General features: G+C 43.5%; 2 protein-coding genes across 4 annotated transcripts in view; one reads left to right on the forward strand and one right to left on the reverse strand.

The window, feature by feature from the left end:
* Positions 1-7,440, reverse strand: part of LOC134212475 (arginine kinase Lit v 2.0101) — a 122,563-nt gene extending 115,123 nt beyond the window's left edge. For all 3 annotated transcript variants that reach the window (XM_062690379.1, XM_062690378.1, XM_062690373.1), the window contains exon 1: positions 6,952-7,440. The gene's annotated coding sequence lies outside the window, so the exon portion shown is untranslated. The remainder of the gene's footprint in view (positions 1-6,951) is intronic.
* The window catches only part of LOC134209821 (uncharacterized), a 37,216-nt gene extending 24,902 nt beyond the window's left edge, over positions 1-12,314 (forward strand). The window contains exon 2 of the mRNA XM_062685848.1: positions 9,634-12,314. Within this exon, the coding sequence (XP_062541832.1) occupies positions 9,634-12,314 (2,681 nt within the window). The remainder of the gene's footprint in view (positions 1-9,633) is intronic.
* The last annotated feature ends 5,368 nt before the right edge of the window (positions 12,315-17,682 follow it).

Consider the following 17,682-nt stretch of genomic DNA (forward strand, 5'->3'; position numbering starts at 1 on the left):
ATTTCAAATAGGAAACAATGGGACAGGATTCTGCATTGAATGCAATTTGTTGCGAGCAAATCGGTTGAGAATAAGTTCCCGAAAAATGAGTGACATTTTTTACGCGATTTTTTCGTATGAATTTGTATTTTGGCCAAACTTCTGATCCCATAGTCCGATCTGGCCAATTTCAAATAGGAAACAATGGGACAGGATTCTGCATCGAATGCAACTTGTTGCGAGCAAATCGATTGAGAATAAGTTCCCGAAAAATGAGTGACATTTTTTACGCGATTTTTTCGTATGAATTTGTATTTTGGCCATAACTTTCGATCCCATAGTTCGATCTGGCCAATTTCAAATAAGAAATAATGGGACAGGATTCTGCGTCGAATGCAATTTGTTGCGAGCAAATCGGTTGAGGCCAAGTGCCCGGAAAATGAGTGACATTTTTTACGCGATTTTTTCGTATGAATTTGTATTTTGGCCATAACTTCTGATCCCATAGTTCGCTCTGGCCAATTTCAAATAGGAAATAATGGGACAGGATTCTGCATTGAATGCAATTTGTTGCGAGCAAATCGGTTGAGAATAAGTTCCCGAAAAATGAGTGACATTTTTTACGCGATTTTTTCGTATGAATTTGTATTTTGGCCATAACTTCTGATCCCATAGTTCGATCTGGCCAATTTCAAATAGGAAACAATGGGACAGGATTCTGCATTGAATGCAACTTGTTGCGAGCAAATCGGTTGAGAATAAGTTCCCGAAAAATGAGTGACATTTTTTACGCGATTTTTTCGTATGAATTTGTATTTTGGCCATAACTTCTGATCCCATAGTCCGATCTGACCAATTTCAAATAGGAAACAATGGGACAGGATTCTGCATCGAATGCAACTTGTTGCGAGCAAATCGGTTGAGGATAAGTGCCCGAAAAATGAGTGACATTTTTTGAGTAGTTTTGCGCACACACACACACACACACACACACACACACACACACACACACACACACACACACACACACACACACACACACACACACACACACACACACACACACACACACACACACACACACACACACACACACACACACACACACAAACACACACACCCCCTCGATTCCTCGCACTGAGTCGATTGGTATATAACACTATGGGTCTCCGGGCCTTCTATAAAAAGTTTGTTTTTGGAGCGATCATATAGCCTTTACCGTATACTTAGTATACGAGAAAGGCAAAAACATTCTTCATGCCGGCCGTATCCTAACGGAACTAACAATTCTATACTTTCGCCTTTAATTCTATCATGAACATGTACGTCTAAGTTTGGAAGATGAAATTAGCATTTCTATATCATAATGAAGTCTTGTTCCTTTCTATGCTACCACCAAATTTCTTGTGCTGTACAGACTAAAAAATAAAAATTCCATATAAAAATTGAAAGACAACAAAAAGTCGCAAGTCGTGCCTGTTGTGTCTCGATATGAGATACGTTCTGAAATAGACTGATGAATTACATACAGTGTGCTGAATTATCACTTTTGCTTCTTCATTATTATTTAGTGTGTAATGTATATGTCATTTGACAAGCTATTAATGTAGCGTCAGTATATAAATATACAAATGTATATGTATGCAATTTGAGTTGAAATATAAGCCAGCAGTAATGAACTGGTGTCATTCCTGTTCTGGACGTCAACCGACTTAGATATTATTTCAAGGTGTTATCCCGAAAGTTTCCCTCTGCAGTACTTATCAGTGCCCTTTTTGACGTCAAATGTGAATTCATAAATTGAAATCGGTATCGGTATCTGCGGTAAGATGCGCGGCTACAAAGCAACGCCATGCTGAGGGTGGATGGGTTCGATTCCCGGTGCCAGTCTAGGCAATTTTCGGATTGGAAATTATCTCAACTTCCCTGGGCATGAAAGTATCATCGTGCTAGCCTCATGATATACGAATGCAAAAATGGTAACTTGGCTTAGAAACCTCGCAGTTAATAACTGTGGAAGTGCTTAATGAACACTAAGCTGCGAGGCGGCTCTGTCCCAGTGTGGGGATGTGATGCCAATAAGAAGAAGAAGATTTTTACCTTTTCACTCTTTCGTGTTCAACCTTAGGAGTTTTCAGCCTTAAGCCTAGTACGCTGCTCTTACGGAATGGGTTTACGGAAAATTTGATCAAATTACCACGGTAAATTTGACAGCTGATTCAGTATGGGAGAATTGTCACTTTTCCGTACGGAATAATGACGGAATATTTTTCCATAAGGAAAAGTGACAGCTTCATTTACTTTACCCAGCAAGCGTTAATTAGCGTTACGAAATTTTCTCTACTTGTCAGCTCCGTACTGCTCACGGAATTTCAGAGCGGAATCATTCCGTGAGCATTCCGTATCCTATCTATTTGCACAGTACTTTTCAGCAGCGTATTAGCCTTAAGTGGAAGTCCCGTAGCGTGTCCTAGGTGGTTGGTTCGTTCCATGGTAAGCGGCGCAAGGTGTAGTTGATGAAGCGCTCTGTATTCTCCCAATGCGGTCGATGTGAGCGGAATGATACAGAGCCCAGATTTGTACTCCATAGTCGAGTATGCTTCGAATTAATGCACAATGCAGCGATTTGAGAGAATGGACATGATCGAACTGTGCTGCGTAATGGTGGGCATAGGAAGCTTTCAATTAATAACTGAGGAAATGCTAATACAGACGACTCTCTACATCTCGATGTTCTATATCTCGATATCTCTCCATATGTTGATGGTTTCCTAAGTCCCTTCAATCTACATGCATTTGGGCTTTCTATATCTCGATAACCTCCCTATCTCGATATCTCTATCTTGATGGGTTCTGATCATATTTTGTTCAGGATTTGCTCTCTTAATGTCGATATGTTTGAAATTTTAGGCTACTAGAACAGGAAACAGGAAACGACATTTGCTTTGTTGTTGTTTTACATAGCAACTAGCTTTTTTGATCTAGTTCCCATTTAAATTTTCCTTACATTCCTCAATCTTTCCCTATCTCGATGGTCCCTTCAATATCGAGATGTGGAGAGGCGACTGTAGAATACTGAGTTGAAAAGTTGAAATGTAGAGCCATAAGTCTTCTGCTCCTATGCTACCAAAAACCGGAGGAATTCACAGTGGAACTTCCGGATAAATTCCGGAAGGAACTTCCGGAGAAATTCCTGGAGTAACACCTTAACGTTCCGCCACCTTAAGAAGCTCAAAATTAGAACATTAGAAACTTTTCATAAAAAACTATTTGGCACCGGTTATGTAGGAAGGTGTCCGCTACTACACCCACCAAGTATTTTTTCGATGAAGCTGCTTAATTTTGAGAAATCGAACTTTAGATGCCTTTCACCATACTGATATCAGAAAGTTAACGCCTAGTGTGCCGCTGTAAGCACGCTTAAAGTTGGCGATTCATTATGAGAGTTGACTTGTGCCACGACTATGATCATTCAATGTGTGAATGTAAACAATAGTGCTGTCCAATGAGCAGCTCGAAGTAGCTCAAAGTTGTTCCCGTCCTGCTCGTTCTTTTTTGTCAACAAATGGACATGAGAGGGACGGGAATAACTTCGAGCTACTTAGAGCTGGTCATTGGACAGCATTAATGCATGTATTTGTTCATCGAAAGCTATAAATATTACTCAAAACGCTTTGTTGACAAATAATAACAACAGTTTCCGATTTGGAACGTTTCAGTGTCGAATAAAACCAGGTCTTGGTTCTGCTCGGAAAATGACGCCTCCAGAGAGCAATTATTGGATACCCTTGTGTCCCGAGGTAAACAACCCTTCAGGGAAGTTCGAGGAGTTTTGGGAGATCGTGATGTTGTCTATATACAGGCCATTTATGGTTTTCTTTGTTCTTCTGACATCAAAATCTAATATTTTGTTATTTTTTTTCTCTTTCATCAAAGTTTTTTTTTAAGTCTCTGCCTTTCTGTTCCGTAGAGCTCAGTAGCTCTGGCCATCCGGAAGATGCTCCCAGTCGAACCATTCCTCGAGCACGACGACACGCCACATCGACTCTGACCCCAAATGCCCGGATGAGAAGTTGAAATTTCCTGATCCCAAATCCTAAGCCCCGTCCATCCTTTAACATTGTAAACTAACCTCGAGTCACCACGAGTACGCTGGCTTCTATCCCTCTCTTACTAACTGTACAATAAAATGATATTGATTGTATATATCACAAAGAACCATGGCTCCGTAAAGTGTTATACACGCCTGAGCCTACCAAATAAACGAAATTGGAGACAAACCAGGTCGGTGACACGACGCCATGGTTTTGTAGCCAACATTTCAGTGTAAAATTCATGATAGTATGTGTTTTGTTAATACAAACTTCACCTTTGATTCTTATTAGGATACATATCTGTCAGTGGGTACGATCGCGCAATATTGGCTACAAAACAAACCTATTGTGTGAGATAGGGATGTCACCGGGCTAAATAAAACCAGTTGCACTTGAATCGTTCAAGTCCTTCTAGGTATATGAAAAGTATAGTGTTGCGCACATAGATACAAATGCACACACAGACAGATATTTGCGCAGTTTTTCAGTCGATTGGTACATAATACTAAAGGTCTCCGAGACTCCTGTAAAAAAATTGCCGCTTTTTAAGTGGAATTATAGCCTTCTGGGACCAAAAATTAAATTGCAATACATCTCGATACCCAAAAATATTGAAATTTTCATAGAAGATGCTTGAATACCATATATTTCTGAAACCGTATATATATGGGGGAAAATTCCGCGAACCAAATTCCCGAGGTGTGAGGCTACCTTTACACCTCGGGAAAAATTTCCGCCGGATTTTGGTCCCCGTGCATTTTAAATGGGGCCGGGATTTTGATTTTCCGTGCCCAAATTTCGAAAACATCGCATATGTAAAAATGAATGGGGACAAAATCCGCGAACCAAATTCCCGAGGTGTGAGGCTACCTTAAGGTGGCCTATACCAACATGTTGATCAACCGACGCTTGGTGCGTTGTTCCTTAAGAGCTCCCAGCTGAAAAGTGATTTGCCTCATGAGTTTTTCAGCAATATAATATTTTTTGCCTTTAAAGTTAAGAAAATTATTTTGAGCTTTTTAGTGGAATGTCTTCACTTGTCCTAAGACGAGTTTATACCACGAGTGGTATAAACTCGTCTTAGGACAAGTGCCTTTAAAGTTGTTATAGAAGTTTTGGAGACCCATGATGTTATATACCAATCGACTCAGCTCGTTGAGCTGAACAAATGTCTGTCTGTCCGTGTGTATGTGTGTGTGTTTTTTTTTAATTTTTTTTTCTTCCTAAGCAATGGAGGGGGAATCTGCTCAGCAGACATCCTGAGTTGTCCAGGAAGTGCGGAGTTAGGGACCACCTCCAACAGCAAACGAGGGAGGCAGGACTACATCCCGACCCGCTAAACCGTTTCCATTGCCGCCAAGCCCATCGTCCCTTCGGTACAACCAGAAAGTAATGCTTCAAAGGGGGGCCAGTGCACAACGTACCCTCGTGGTTAGCTGCCGGTCCTTGCAGCATCGAACATCGTGACTCGCTTTTTTAGAAGAACACCATGGTATCGTGCCAGCGCATTGCCGGCTTTCCAGGTGGCCTTACCACGCCCTATGTCCTCGGAAGGTGGGAAGGGTCGACTTCGCGCCTGCTTCCCTCTGCAAGACTGGTATCACGAATGATTATGCCGCGTGCACCCCAAATTAACCTCTCTGCGATAGGGTCTATTCGCCAACACACAGAGGGACTTGCCGACGCGGTGCCTACGCCTGCCCCAGCATTGACGAGTATAGACACTATAGGTTCAATAGACGAGCTGAGGCGAAGGCGAGTGTAGCCAAACGAACTGTCAGTTAGTGTAGCCAAATGAGCATGACGTCACTATTGCAACCCAAGCAACGCAGCGTGTGACGTCAAATTCGCGTGGTACACTGTGAAAAAGGGGAAAACACACTTAATCGAAATAACCCAACCGTGCCTGCGCTCGTCTATGGAACCTATAGTGCCTATATTGACGAAGACCCCTTTCCGTCCTCGGGCTCGGAACCCACCCGGTTGACCGACGCCGCGAAAGCGACGATACCATGTTGTTCTTCGCGCCACTTGTTCGATAAAAAAAATCTATACAACTAAGACAAAAGCTGCTTTTCTTAAGTTAATTAAATTCAAAGCTAACAATTAAGCTCAAATGTTCTAAACATGCAAATATAGTTTACTGTAAATTCATTCCTGAACATGTGAGTAATTGTCTAGGTACAATACAACTTTTTAGCAGCGATAACTCGTTTCGTAATGAAAGGAATAACTTGTGATGCATCTGATGTGCAAACATTTAAATGAAAATCTCTAATTTACCACTGCGATTATCTTGTTTTCTTGTTTGACTAGTATGGCACGTTATACAACTCAATGTTAATTGAAGGTTAATGATAAAGCCTACCTTAGCCTAGCGGGTAGATGCTCAACTACAAAGCAAAATTATGCTGAGTGTGGCTGGGCTCGATTTCCGATCCGGTCTAGGGAATTTTCGGGGTGGAAATTATCTCGACTTCCCTGGGCATTACAGTACCATCGTTTTAGCGTCATGATATACCAATGCAAAAATGGTTACTTGTCCTAGAAACCTCAAAGTTAAAAACTGTGATTAACACTTAGCTGCGAGGCGGCAATTTCCCAGTAGGGGATGTACTGCCAATAAAAAGAAAAATAAGAAAAAGTTATGACCCAAAAATTGAGTGACTGAAAGACAATTCCAGACATAAACACCCAGGATAGTCCTATCATCCTATTTGCCAACAATGTCTTATATTAATTTTGATCAAAGCTAAATGCACAGGAATGCATTTTAATAGAACCACCGCACACGACACAATATGCTTTCGCTGGTCAAATCCTCATGATTTTCCTAACTAAGATTCCAAACATTCAAAGTCATAATTGATCTACCTACCCTAATGCCGACGCGCAAAGTTTCTTTCGTGCCTCGAAAATTTTGCGCCAAATACAAACTGCAAGCTGGTAGCCAAGTGCATTGATTTCACTTTCTTTCCACTGTTTGGGTTCCACCGACACCGAGCGAGTGGCACTGAGGTGGCACCGGCAGTATGTTCGTGAAGACTTCTGCTTGTTCACACTAATGCGATGTACCGGAACTGTTAGTTTGTTGGTAAACTACTTCCCTGTCGTATTGAAATTGCATTTTTGAGTATGGATGGTTTTATTCACGTAAAAGTTCATTGGAGCACATGTAGATATGCTCTTCGGTTACACATCCATCCTGCCGTACCGTGTGACACGCTCCATTCGAAATAATGGCGTTGTAATGAATTTTTGAACAATCGTGATTTCACTCACTGCAGTTGCATTTCCTCTTCCAAATCCTCTGTCGTTCCCATCCACATGAAGTGGAAAACGCAAGAGACTAAATTCAAAACACAAGTGCACGTGGTCAGGTGTAAACTGCTACTGAGCTCGCCGGACTTTATGGAAACCCACTTCACCCGTGGCGGGAATCCTTAATATCGTTCTGTCTCATTCTACGGAGGACTCGTTTTCCCTTCCCCACTTCCCAGTGAGCAAACAAAACAACAATAAATGCAACAGTGGAATGGAGTAGCACGTGGTCAGCGAAGCGGCGGCCGCCAGTGCATCACGCAATGTGCGATCACCATCAGAAGGGAAACAAGGCGCTCAAAATGAACATCCACCACCATCCACCATTGCCGTTCATGGAGCGAGACAGCCAGGAAAATTGAGCATAACATTCCACTGCTGGCTGCCTCCCACTCAATTTGTTTGAATGAGTCGCCGCGCCGAACAATTGGTACTTTTTCGATGGAGACGGATGGTCTTTTGAATTTTATTTGCTTGGCAAACGATCGACACCATTATTTTGAATGGCGCTTGCCATGAGCTTGGGAAGGTGGATTTGATTGTTCTTTAACGTGGAAGGGCGAGGCACAGAAACAAGAATAACGTTCTTCGGCTGGCTTACAAAAGCAAGATATGCATGAGTCACGGAACGAAGAAGCGCAGGCAAATAATAAGTATGTAATATCTACTTCTGGAAGAAAAAAAAATGTTCACTAGCCTTGATACCAAGCATTTTACAAGACATCATTATGATTGGCAATGAGAAAGCGTTAATTGTCAAGAAGGGTAAAGATATTTATTTCCCGAAGGGATTCCATTCCCACACAAAAAACATATTTTAATCAAGCGATTTAAAGTAGGTAAGCGCTGTACCACTGACATTTATGAGCATCACGTTTGACGCAAAATTAAATCACAAGTAGGTCATAAGTTATGAATCATGACTCATTCAAATACAGTGATCCATAATCTTTGCGTTTTCTCAGGTTCTTTTTAGCAAATAAAATAATTAGCGCAACGGATCTTTTTCCAATTTTGTCGAATATTTAGAACAGACTTGTCCCAACCGATATTGTAGTGCAAGGTCATCTCTGTTTTATGAGAAAGCTTCAAATCAGCTGTTATCAATCTGAGGTACATTCTACATGGGGGTAGGTACCTGAGACAAACATGCGTAATGGTGGATGTTGTGTGAAAATGAATCGCCTACTTTGAGCGGCAAACTACACTGAAATCAAATCCACAATTTTTTTTCTGCAATTCCTGCAGCCGAATTCCGGTGGTTCAAGAAAAAAATGAAAAATTTCTTTACAATTAGAGATTTATAAATTTTCTTTCTCTTTCCAAAAATTTCTTCTTTTCATACCGTATTCCGATATACTGAAGAGAAAGAAAAAACTAAAATTTCTAGCGAAGAAAAATATTAGTTCACTTATTTTCCACTAGATGTCTTTTGACATCTATTTGTATACAGATTGTTCAAAACATCCTCATATCGAAAATAAAGCTTGCTTTCGCCTATAGTTACCGAAATAATGGAGGCAAAAAATGATATATGAAAAAATAAAATATTCAATCTAGTGATGAAAATATGCAGTAATATAGCTGACTGTCTGAAAATAACGAATGCTCTAACTTTCTTACCTAGGTGTATTGTTAACCATTAGCATTTGGTTGCTTTAGCCAAGCTTTAGCTTAGCTTTAGCTAGCTTAGCTTAAGCTTAGCTTAAGCTTTGCTTAGGCTTGAAGCTTAGAAGCTTTGCTTAGCTTAGCTAGCTTAGCTTAGTTGAAGAAGCTATTAGCTAGCTTTGTGCTTTAGCCAGCTTTTAGCTAGCTTAGCTTTTAAAGAAGTTTAGCGAAGAAGCTTTAGCTTAGCTTTAGCGTTAGGGGCTTTTAGCTTGAAGCTTTTAGCTTAGCTTTAGCTTAGCTTTAGCTTTAGCTTTAAGCTTAGCTTAGCTTATTAGCTTAGCTTTTAGCTAGCTTTAGGCGAGCTTAGCTTTAAGCTTAGGGGCTTGGGCCATTAGCTTTAGCTTAGCTTAAGCTTTAGCTTAGCTTTAGCTTAGCTTTTGGCCAAGCTTTAGCAGCTGAAGACTCTGAGCCCCACCTGTTCCCTTAGCCCCACCCAGCCCGCTTAGCTCCCCAGCCTTAGCTTTTACCCCACCACCCCACTGTCCTGCTCCCAGCCTGTTCCCCTGTTCCTGCCCCAGTTCCCAGCCCCCACCTGTTCCCACCCCTGTTCCACCTCTGTCTCACTCCCCAGCCCAGACCCTGTTCACCTCCCCACCACTGTTCCCCCACCCTGTACCCCACCACCCCTGTTCCACCCAGCTCCAGCCCCTGCTCAGATCCTCACCCAGCCCCCAGCCCAGCCCACCCACCCCAGCTCCACCCCACCAGCCCCACCCCCACCAGCTCCCTGAAATTCCAGCCCTGTCTCGTCACCCTGTTCCCCCCAGCCCTGTTCCCACCTGTTCCCCACTCCTCTCTGTTCCACCCACCCTGTCACCCTGGTACCCCAGTTCCTGTCTCAGCCCCACCCCAGCCTCCCAGCCTGTTCCCACCTGTTCCCACTCCAGCCTCAGCCCCTGTTCCACCCAGCCCCACTCAGCCCTGTCTCCAGCTCCCTGTTCTCAGCCCCAGCCTCAGCTCCCCAGCTCCACTCCACCCCAGCTCCCACCCCTGAAATTCCCACTCCCACTTCCACCCCCAGCCCACCCCACTCAGCCTCAGCCTCAGCCTCAGCCCCAGCCTCACCCAAATGAATTTCAGCCTCCCAGCCTCAGCCTCCCAGCTCTCCAGCATCCTCAGCTGTTCTGTTCCACCTGTTTCAGCCCCCAGCCTCAGCCTTACCAGCCCCAGCCCCAGCCCACTCTGTTCCCAGCCCTGAGGCCCCCACCCCCACCAGCCCCACCACCCCACCTGAATTCCAGCTCCCACCACTCCCCACCCACCCAGTTCCCCACCTGTCTTCAGCCCTGCCCTGCACCCCACCCAGCCCTGTCTGTTCTGTTCCCTGTTCCCACCCCGTCCTGTCTCAGGCCCCAGCCCCACCAGCCCACCCTGCCCAATTCCCCATCTGTTCCTGTTCCCATCTGTTCCACCCCCTGTTCCCACCAGCCCTGTGCCCTGTTCCCACCCTGTTCCCACCCCTGTCTGTTCCTGTTCCCCAGCCCCAGCCCACCACCCACCCCACCTGCCCTCAGGTCTCAGTTCCCACCCACCCCAGTTCCAGGCCCCACCCCACCTCCACCTGTTCACCTGTTCCCAGCCCCTGTTCACCCAAATCTGACCCCAGTTCACTTTGTTCCACCCCACCACCTGTACTCCCACTCCCAGCCCCACCACCCACCCCCTGTTCCCTGTTCCCCCAGCCTGCACCTCCAGCCTCCCACATCTCAGCCCCTCCAGCCCAGCCCCCAGTCCACTCCAAACCCACCCCACCACCTCACCTCAGCTCCCACCACCTCACTGTTCCAGCCCCAGCCTCAGCCTCACCACCCCAGCCTCAGCCCCACCTGTTCCACCACTCCTGCCTCCACTCAGCTCCACCACCTGCACCACCCTGTTCCACTCTGTTCCCTGAAATTCCACCCCACTGCACCAGCTCCTGTTCCCAGCCCCAGCCCAGCCCCACCAGCCCCCTGTTCCCCAGCTGCTGTTCCACTGTTCCCCAGCCTCAGGCCCACTCTGTGCACCCCAGCTCCAGTCTCACTGTACCCCTGTTCCCCAGCTCCAGCCCTGTTCCAGTTCCTGCCCAGCCCCTGCCCCTGTTCCCAGCCCTGTTCACTCAGCCTCCACCCACCCTGTTCCCACCACTCCAGCCCCTTCACCCACCTCCTGAGTTCCCACTCCCCACCCCAGCTCACCAGATCCCCACTCCAGCTTCCACCTGTTCCTGCCCTGTTCCCCATCTCCAGCCCCTGTCTCCCAGCCCCCTGCCCCAGCCTCCTGTTCACAGCCCCTGTTCTCCATCTCCCACCAGGCCCCAGTTCCCCACCTCAGCTGCACTCCCCACCACCTCACTCCCAGCCCCCCACCCTCACCCCCAGCCCCACCAGCCCCAGCCTCAGCCTCTGTTCAGCCTCACCCCAGCCTGTTCCTGCACCCCCCCACCTCACCACCCCTGAAATGTCATCCCTCAGCCCCAGCCTCAGCCTCAGCCCTAGCCCCACCTCACTCAGCCCAGCCTCTACCTCAGCTCAGCCTCAGCCCCAGCCCCACTCTGCCCTGTTGACCAGCCTCCAGCCCCCAGCCCCCTGTCTGTTCCTCGTTCCAGCCTGTTCCACCCCTGTTCCAGTCTGTTCCACCCACTCCCACCTGTTCTGTTCAGCCCCCACCTGCCCCCCCACAGTTCCCCCACCCCACCTCCACCCACTGTTCCACCCCTGTTCCCACCAGCCCCAGCCACCCCAGCTCCACCCACCCCATTCCCACTTCCACCCACCCCATGTCCCTGTTCTGTTCAGTTCCCAGCCCCCACCAGCCCCACCAGCCCCACCTGTTCCTGTTCCCAGCCTCACTCCTCACTCCCACCCCCTGTTCCACCCCTGTTCCCACCCCCTGTTCCAGCCCCCTGTTCCCACTCCACCACCTGTTCTGTTCCCACCCCACCACCTGTTCAAAACCTCTGTTCCTGTTCACCCCTGTGCCCCACCCCAGCTGTTCCTGTTCTGTTCCTGTTCCACCTCAGCCCCACTGTTCCACCCCACCCTGTTCCTGTTCTGCTCTCACCCACCAGCCCCTGTCTCTGTCTCAGCTCCTGTTCCTCCAGCCCCAGTTCCTGTTCCCCCAGCTCAGCCCCTGTCTCAGCCTCCCCAGCCCCACCCCTCAGCCCCCACCTCAGTTCTGGGCCCACCAGCTCCCAGCCCAGCCTCACTTAGCTCCCAGCCTCAGCCCCCTTTAGCCTCGCCCCACCAGCCCCACCACCCCTTAGCCCTGTAGCTCCCAGCTTACCAGCTTTAGCCTTGGGGCTCCAGCTTTAGCTTTAGTTTTTAGCTTTAGCTTTAGCTTTTAGCTAGCTTTAGCTTTAGTTTTAGCTTAGCTTTAGCTTAGCTAGCTTCAGCTTTTTAGTTTAGCTTTAGCATTAGCTTTAGCTATTTCTTAGCTTTAGCCAGCTTTTAGCTTAGCTTTAGCTTAGCTTTGCTTAGCTTTAGCTTAGTTTAGCTTTCAGCTTTTAGCTTTCAGCTTTGTTAGCTAGCTTTTGAAATATGCGTGCTTTTTGTTATGATAGTTGATTGTGCACATATGCATCATGATATTTGACTAATTCGGATGTTCTGGAATGTTTGCCTCGAAAAAATGTAATCAAATACAGTATCCCCCCCGCTTATCCGGACCTCGCTAATCCGACGACTCGTTAGTCCGGATCTCGCTTATTCGGAATTTTCCAGATTAAAAAGTATTATCCAGCTTTTCGCGCACGGTAATGGCGGCTCTGTTGATTTAGAAGTGTATCCGTCCCTGTACTTTTTTTTTCTTCTTCTAATTTTGGCACAGACCTGTTGATCCATATTTTGCCAAGGTGTCAAGTGATGTTATTTAAAATGACAGTTTACGACGCGAAACAAAAATTGGTTTTCTTCGCAAGAATTGTTCAAAAATATTCTGAACAGGTCTAGTAGTCTTTCTATTGTTGAATCAGTGCAGATTTTTATTTAAATTGTGTCAAATGCTCGCGATTTTAACGTATTCAAACATTTACTCTGGTCTCCTCCAAAAAGCCGGCAATCTGAGCGTATTCATCACATCTTTTATTTTTTAGGATGTCGTATAGTAAACATTTGTTACTGAGTATGGGGTACTTCCTCCTTACAGACGACAGTTTAGAGCAATCGAAGAGTATATGGAAAAGGTCCTCTTTAACCTGGCAAGATTCACATAAGTCTGACCTAATAAGATTCCATTTCGCTAGCCGATCCTTTGTAGCTGTATGAAAGGTGCGTATTCTTCCTAAAGTAATTATTTGATTTGTTGGTAAATCTATATCTCTAAACTAAGGTTCTAGTTGTATTTTTGGCATTATCTTAAAGTGTTCCTTGCCCTTGTCTTGAGATGTTTCTACGTATTCCTCATTCCATTCTGTTGCAATTTCTTTTTTAAAACCCAAAAGGCAGTCACTGATAGTGAGGCGTTACCCACTATGTCTATGTGCCCTGGAATCCACTGTATTATCACTTCCCCTGTATATTATTTAAATGTAATATGGTGTAAAGGTGATTAATTAGGTAGTTATCTTTCTGTCTATTATTATTTAACATACTGCAACAACGTAAATATGTGAAAATAACGATTTTGAATTCATTCATACTGATTGCATATTCTATTGCTTCTATAATTCCAACTAGTTCTGCGTTCATTATGGTAAAGTTTTGGTTCAATCTGTAGCTAAATGATGACTTGGTTTGTTGATCATAAATTCCATACCCTACTCCATCTGAGGTTTTTAACCCATCTGTAAATATTTGATAGTGTTGCTGGTATTTTTCATTAATTAGCTGTAGAACTATTGATTTTTGAATTTCCTTTGGGGTGTTATTTTTGTTTATTGAAGTTATTTTAGAATTTATTATTATGTTATTTAGTGGAGGTGTATTTATTGGGTTTTGATTAAGATTGCATTGAAGTATGTGGTAGTTGTTTATTGACGCTATTTTAAGAATGTAACTTGTGAATTTAGGCATTTCATCTGAAGTAATCAGTTCATTGAGATTTGTAGTAATGGGGCTATTATTATAGTATAGATTTTCAAGTATTTCTTTCATTGCTAGAAATTGCGCTCTATATTTGAATGGTAATTCACCTGTTTCTGCATATAGTATATGTGTACTTGCGAAGGGTTTTAAACTGCTCAAAAATGGCAATTGATATTTCAACTGGCAATTTCAACTCCAAATATCAATATCAATTTTTCGTCCATTGGCACCTAACTGGGGAGAGCCCGCTCTCGAGTTGTTGCGATTCAATAGCTTAGCTGCCACGTTCGTACCTCCGTTTCACCGTGACCAATGACCCGCTGGCGCTGTTTCTCGCGAGTGTTGTGTGGCGCCCGCGGTCGCTTCTTCTGTCGGCCACCTTCTTGGAGTTGATTGTAAATACCTAAATGCGGTTCTCAAAGACAAGTTCTGGACTTTCTCTATTTTTTGTATATCGTAATTCCATAATCCAGTTGTGATCTAACTATTGCTTTATTTATGTTGCCTAATGTTGTTGGATGAAGACCTGTGCGCCGCCGCGCCACGTCGCCGCCGCCGATACTTATTGACGTACGCCGACGCCGGTCAAGGTGTCGGCGGCGCGCCATACGCCGGTTGGCTCGATGCCGCCGAATTTCGTATTTCACGCCGATGATGATTGGCCAACACAAACATCACAGTATTTGTTTGCTTCTATCTTTGTCATTTTTACCCGCATTGGCGGGTTAAATGTTACATCATCAAAGATCTTATTGGCTACAGAAAGCAATAATGGTAACTAGGCTTCTGAAGCTGGAACACGATGGGGCACGTTACCCACCAAATTGAACATTTCCTTCACTCTCCTTGTACTTGAATAGCTCTAAAAATAACGGTTTCGATTTATTTTGATAAACAATTCCCAAAGAAATTTCTTGGTTTTCCTGAAATAATTTCTGAAGAAAGTCCTGGAGGAATTTTTAAGGGAATACCTGAAGAAAATTCTTAGAGTCTTGAGGAATTTTGGAATTTATTTCCGTCTGGAAGATTTTCTGAAGGAATCCCTGGAGAAAATTCCGAAGGAATTCTTGGAGGAATGTCCAAAGAAATTCTTTAAGAAATTTAAGCATGTCGGTAATTCCTTTGAAAGTTCCATTGAAAATTGCTCATTGTCAGAATTAATTTTAGGAGAGTTTTTTTAAGAATTAGGTTTTTTTTGAAAAATTGGTTTCATTTGTGGAGGTTTTTTGAAGAAATTCCTGGAGAAATTCCCGATCGAATTCCTGACGGAATTTTTGAAGGTATACTAGAATGAGTTTCTTGATGACTTACCGAATAAATTTCCTAAAGAATTATTAAAGGTATTCACGAAAAAAAATGTAGAAATTTTCGAAGGAGCTCCTGCTGTAAGTCCCAAGGAAACCTTGAGAATATTCGAATATCCGCAATCTCAGGCGTGGTAGCGGGTCACTATTTAGTAACTTGATCACTTTTTTTGGCAAGTCACTAACAAGTCTCTTTTTTTCGAGCTCAAATCACTAAAGTCACTATTTTCAACTATTTTGGAACTTTTGGCTAATTTTAATTTTGGCCAATTCCTAGAGTTCATGACCACGGATACAAATTTCATCCATTTGCTTCAAAAATATACATGTTTACTTCCAAAATGGTAAAATGTTTGAATCAAACATATTTATTTTTAAAACCAAATTAAATCCCTGTTTGTTTTATACGTACACTAGTGGGCAGCCCCTCGCTCGCTCTTGCAAAAGTAAACAAAAACTCGAGTTCGGATCGGATCCGATCGGAGGTCAACGGAGGAGCAGGAGCAAGCGTGGAATAATATGTTTTTTTGCTACCGAATTGATGATAAGGATGTTTTTTAGGTACAGAAAGGTAAGTAAATGAAATATGAACGATTGGAATTGTGAAATCTGGTAGTCAAATGCTACCAGAATATGAAAATTGGTAGAGTTGATAAGAAAATATTATAAATGGCCGAACCAAAACAATAATATCCATGTTTGCTTCAAACATTTAGCTGGTTGAAACAACTTGAAACGCACATTTGATTCAAAAGAAAGTTTTCGTTCGCTTTAAATACAACAATATGTTTGATCCAAACATATTTAATTTTGATGCCAGAACAAACTGAATTATTGTTTGGATTTACCTAGAATATGTTTGTTTTTAACGTAGTTTTTTCTGCGTGTTAGTGATTTTGATGCTATGGAGGGTGCGGGCTATTTCCATAATATGAATGTGCTTGCTTTCCTCTGTTGGTTCAATGAAAAAGGTTTTGAATGTCTTATTCTGTTCCCAATCATGTTCAAGAAAACCATCGCGTTCCCTGTACTTGTCTCCTGTGTCCTTTTTCGATTTCACTTTAGTTTTGCTGGGTTCGCCATCTTGTTTTTCCCTGTCTTTATCCTTTCTCCTTTTCTTCTTTTATTTGTTCTGATCATCCTCACTTTCGCTACTCATTTTTCTACGTTGGGTGGTTAACCCTTCGCAAGCTGATTCGTATCCTGTACCTGAGTCTAGCTCCTTATCTTTGCCGTCTGGAAGGTTCGAGGGCCTTCCACCTGTAGAGGTTGCTATTTTGGCTTTATTTACGCACTGGTGGGGATCGTCTAAGCGTCTGTGCAACAAACATGATGATGATGATGATGGTCCCGCCACATACCCCTACAAAGGTTTGAGCTAGACGATTTATCTTTAAGATAATTAATTGAATTTAATTTTTCAATAATTTAATCAGATTTGCAAAACAAAACAAAAACGATCTGATTACCATCACAGATATAAATTTCATAACTTTCCATTACTATCCAGCAAAAATATAAAATGTAAAAAAACTGTTCATTTCATCTACAGATTCTCATAAGTCTCAGTAGTGATACTTCGAGTTCATAAAATGCAAAACTTGTGATACCTCTCGCACAGATTTCAAAAGTTCCACCAAGAATCGCGTTTCATGTTATTACAAGTAACGTTAGCCACTCGAAAGCATCAATAATAATCTAATAAACTATGTCGTTGTCAACAAAATCAAAACTTGTGTTACCGCTCCGTCGATATCAAAAGTTTCGGTATCAACCGCGGAAACCAAACTCTACTAGATAGCCTATTACTAATCCGCAGAATCATTGAAACAGCTGAAAAAGCGCAAGTCTGTACATAAATTTAAAAATCATTCATATCTGCTTTACGCGCGCGAGACTCAAACTTTTGTAGACTACACAAGAAAAGGTCAAATTACAATTACGTCAATAAATATAAAATCCATCATCATCATCGAGGCGAACAAAATAGTTTATTAGTGCCTCAATAATTGAAAAACACAATTGTCCAAACAAAATATCCGTAGGTCAAACTTCGTCAAGATACAATAATTAATGATTTTAAAAAGTCAACTAAGTAGCTGCTTAAAATACAGCTTTTACGTGTGAAACACAAAGTCTCTTGAATTGTGATAATGTCGTTGCACGTTTGATATGTGTAGGCATCGAATTGAAATCATTGATACCTTTAAAAAACAAAGAATTTTGTGAAGCTCCATGCAAAAAGTTTGGTGTTCTTACATCTTCCGCGTTTCTAGTGTTATATCTATGAATGTCACTTCCTCTTTCAATTCG

Source organism: Armigeres subalbatus, chromosome 2 (genome assembly GCF_024139115.2).
Source record: "Armigeres subalbatus isolate Guangzhou_Male chromosome 2, GZ_Asu_2, whole genome shotgun sequence".
Taxonomy (NCBI): domain Eukaryota; kingdom Metazoa; phylum Arthropoda; class Insecta; order Diptera; family Culicidae; genus Armigeres; species Armigeres subalbatus.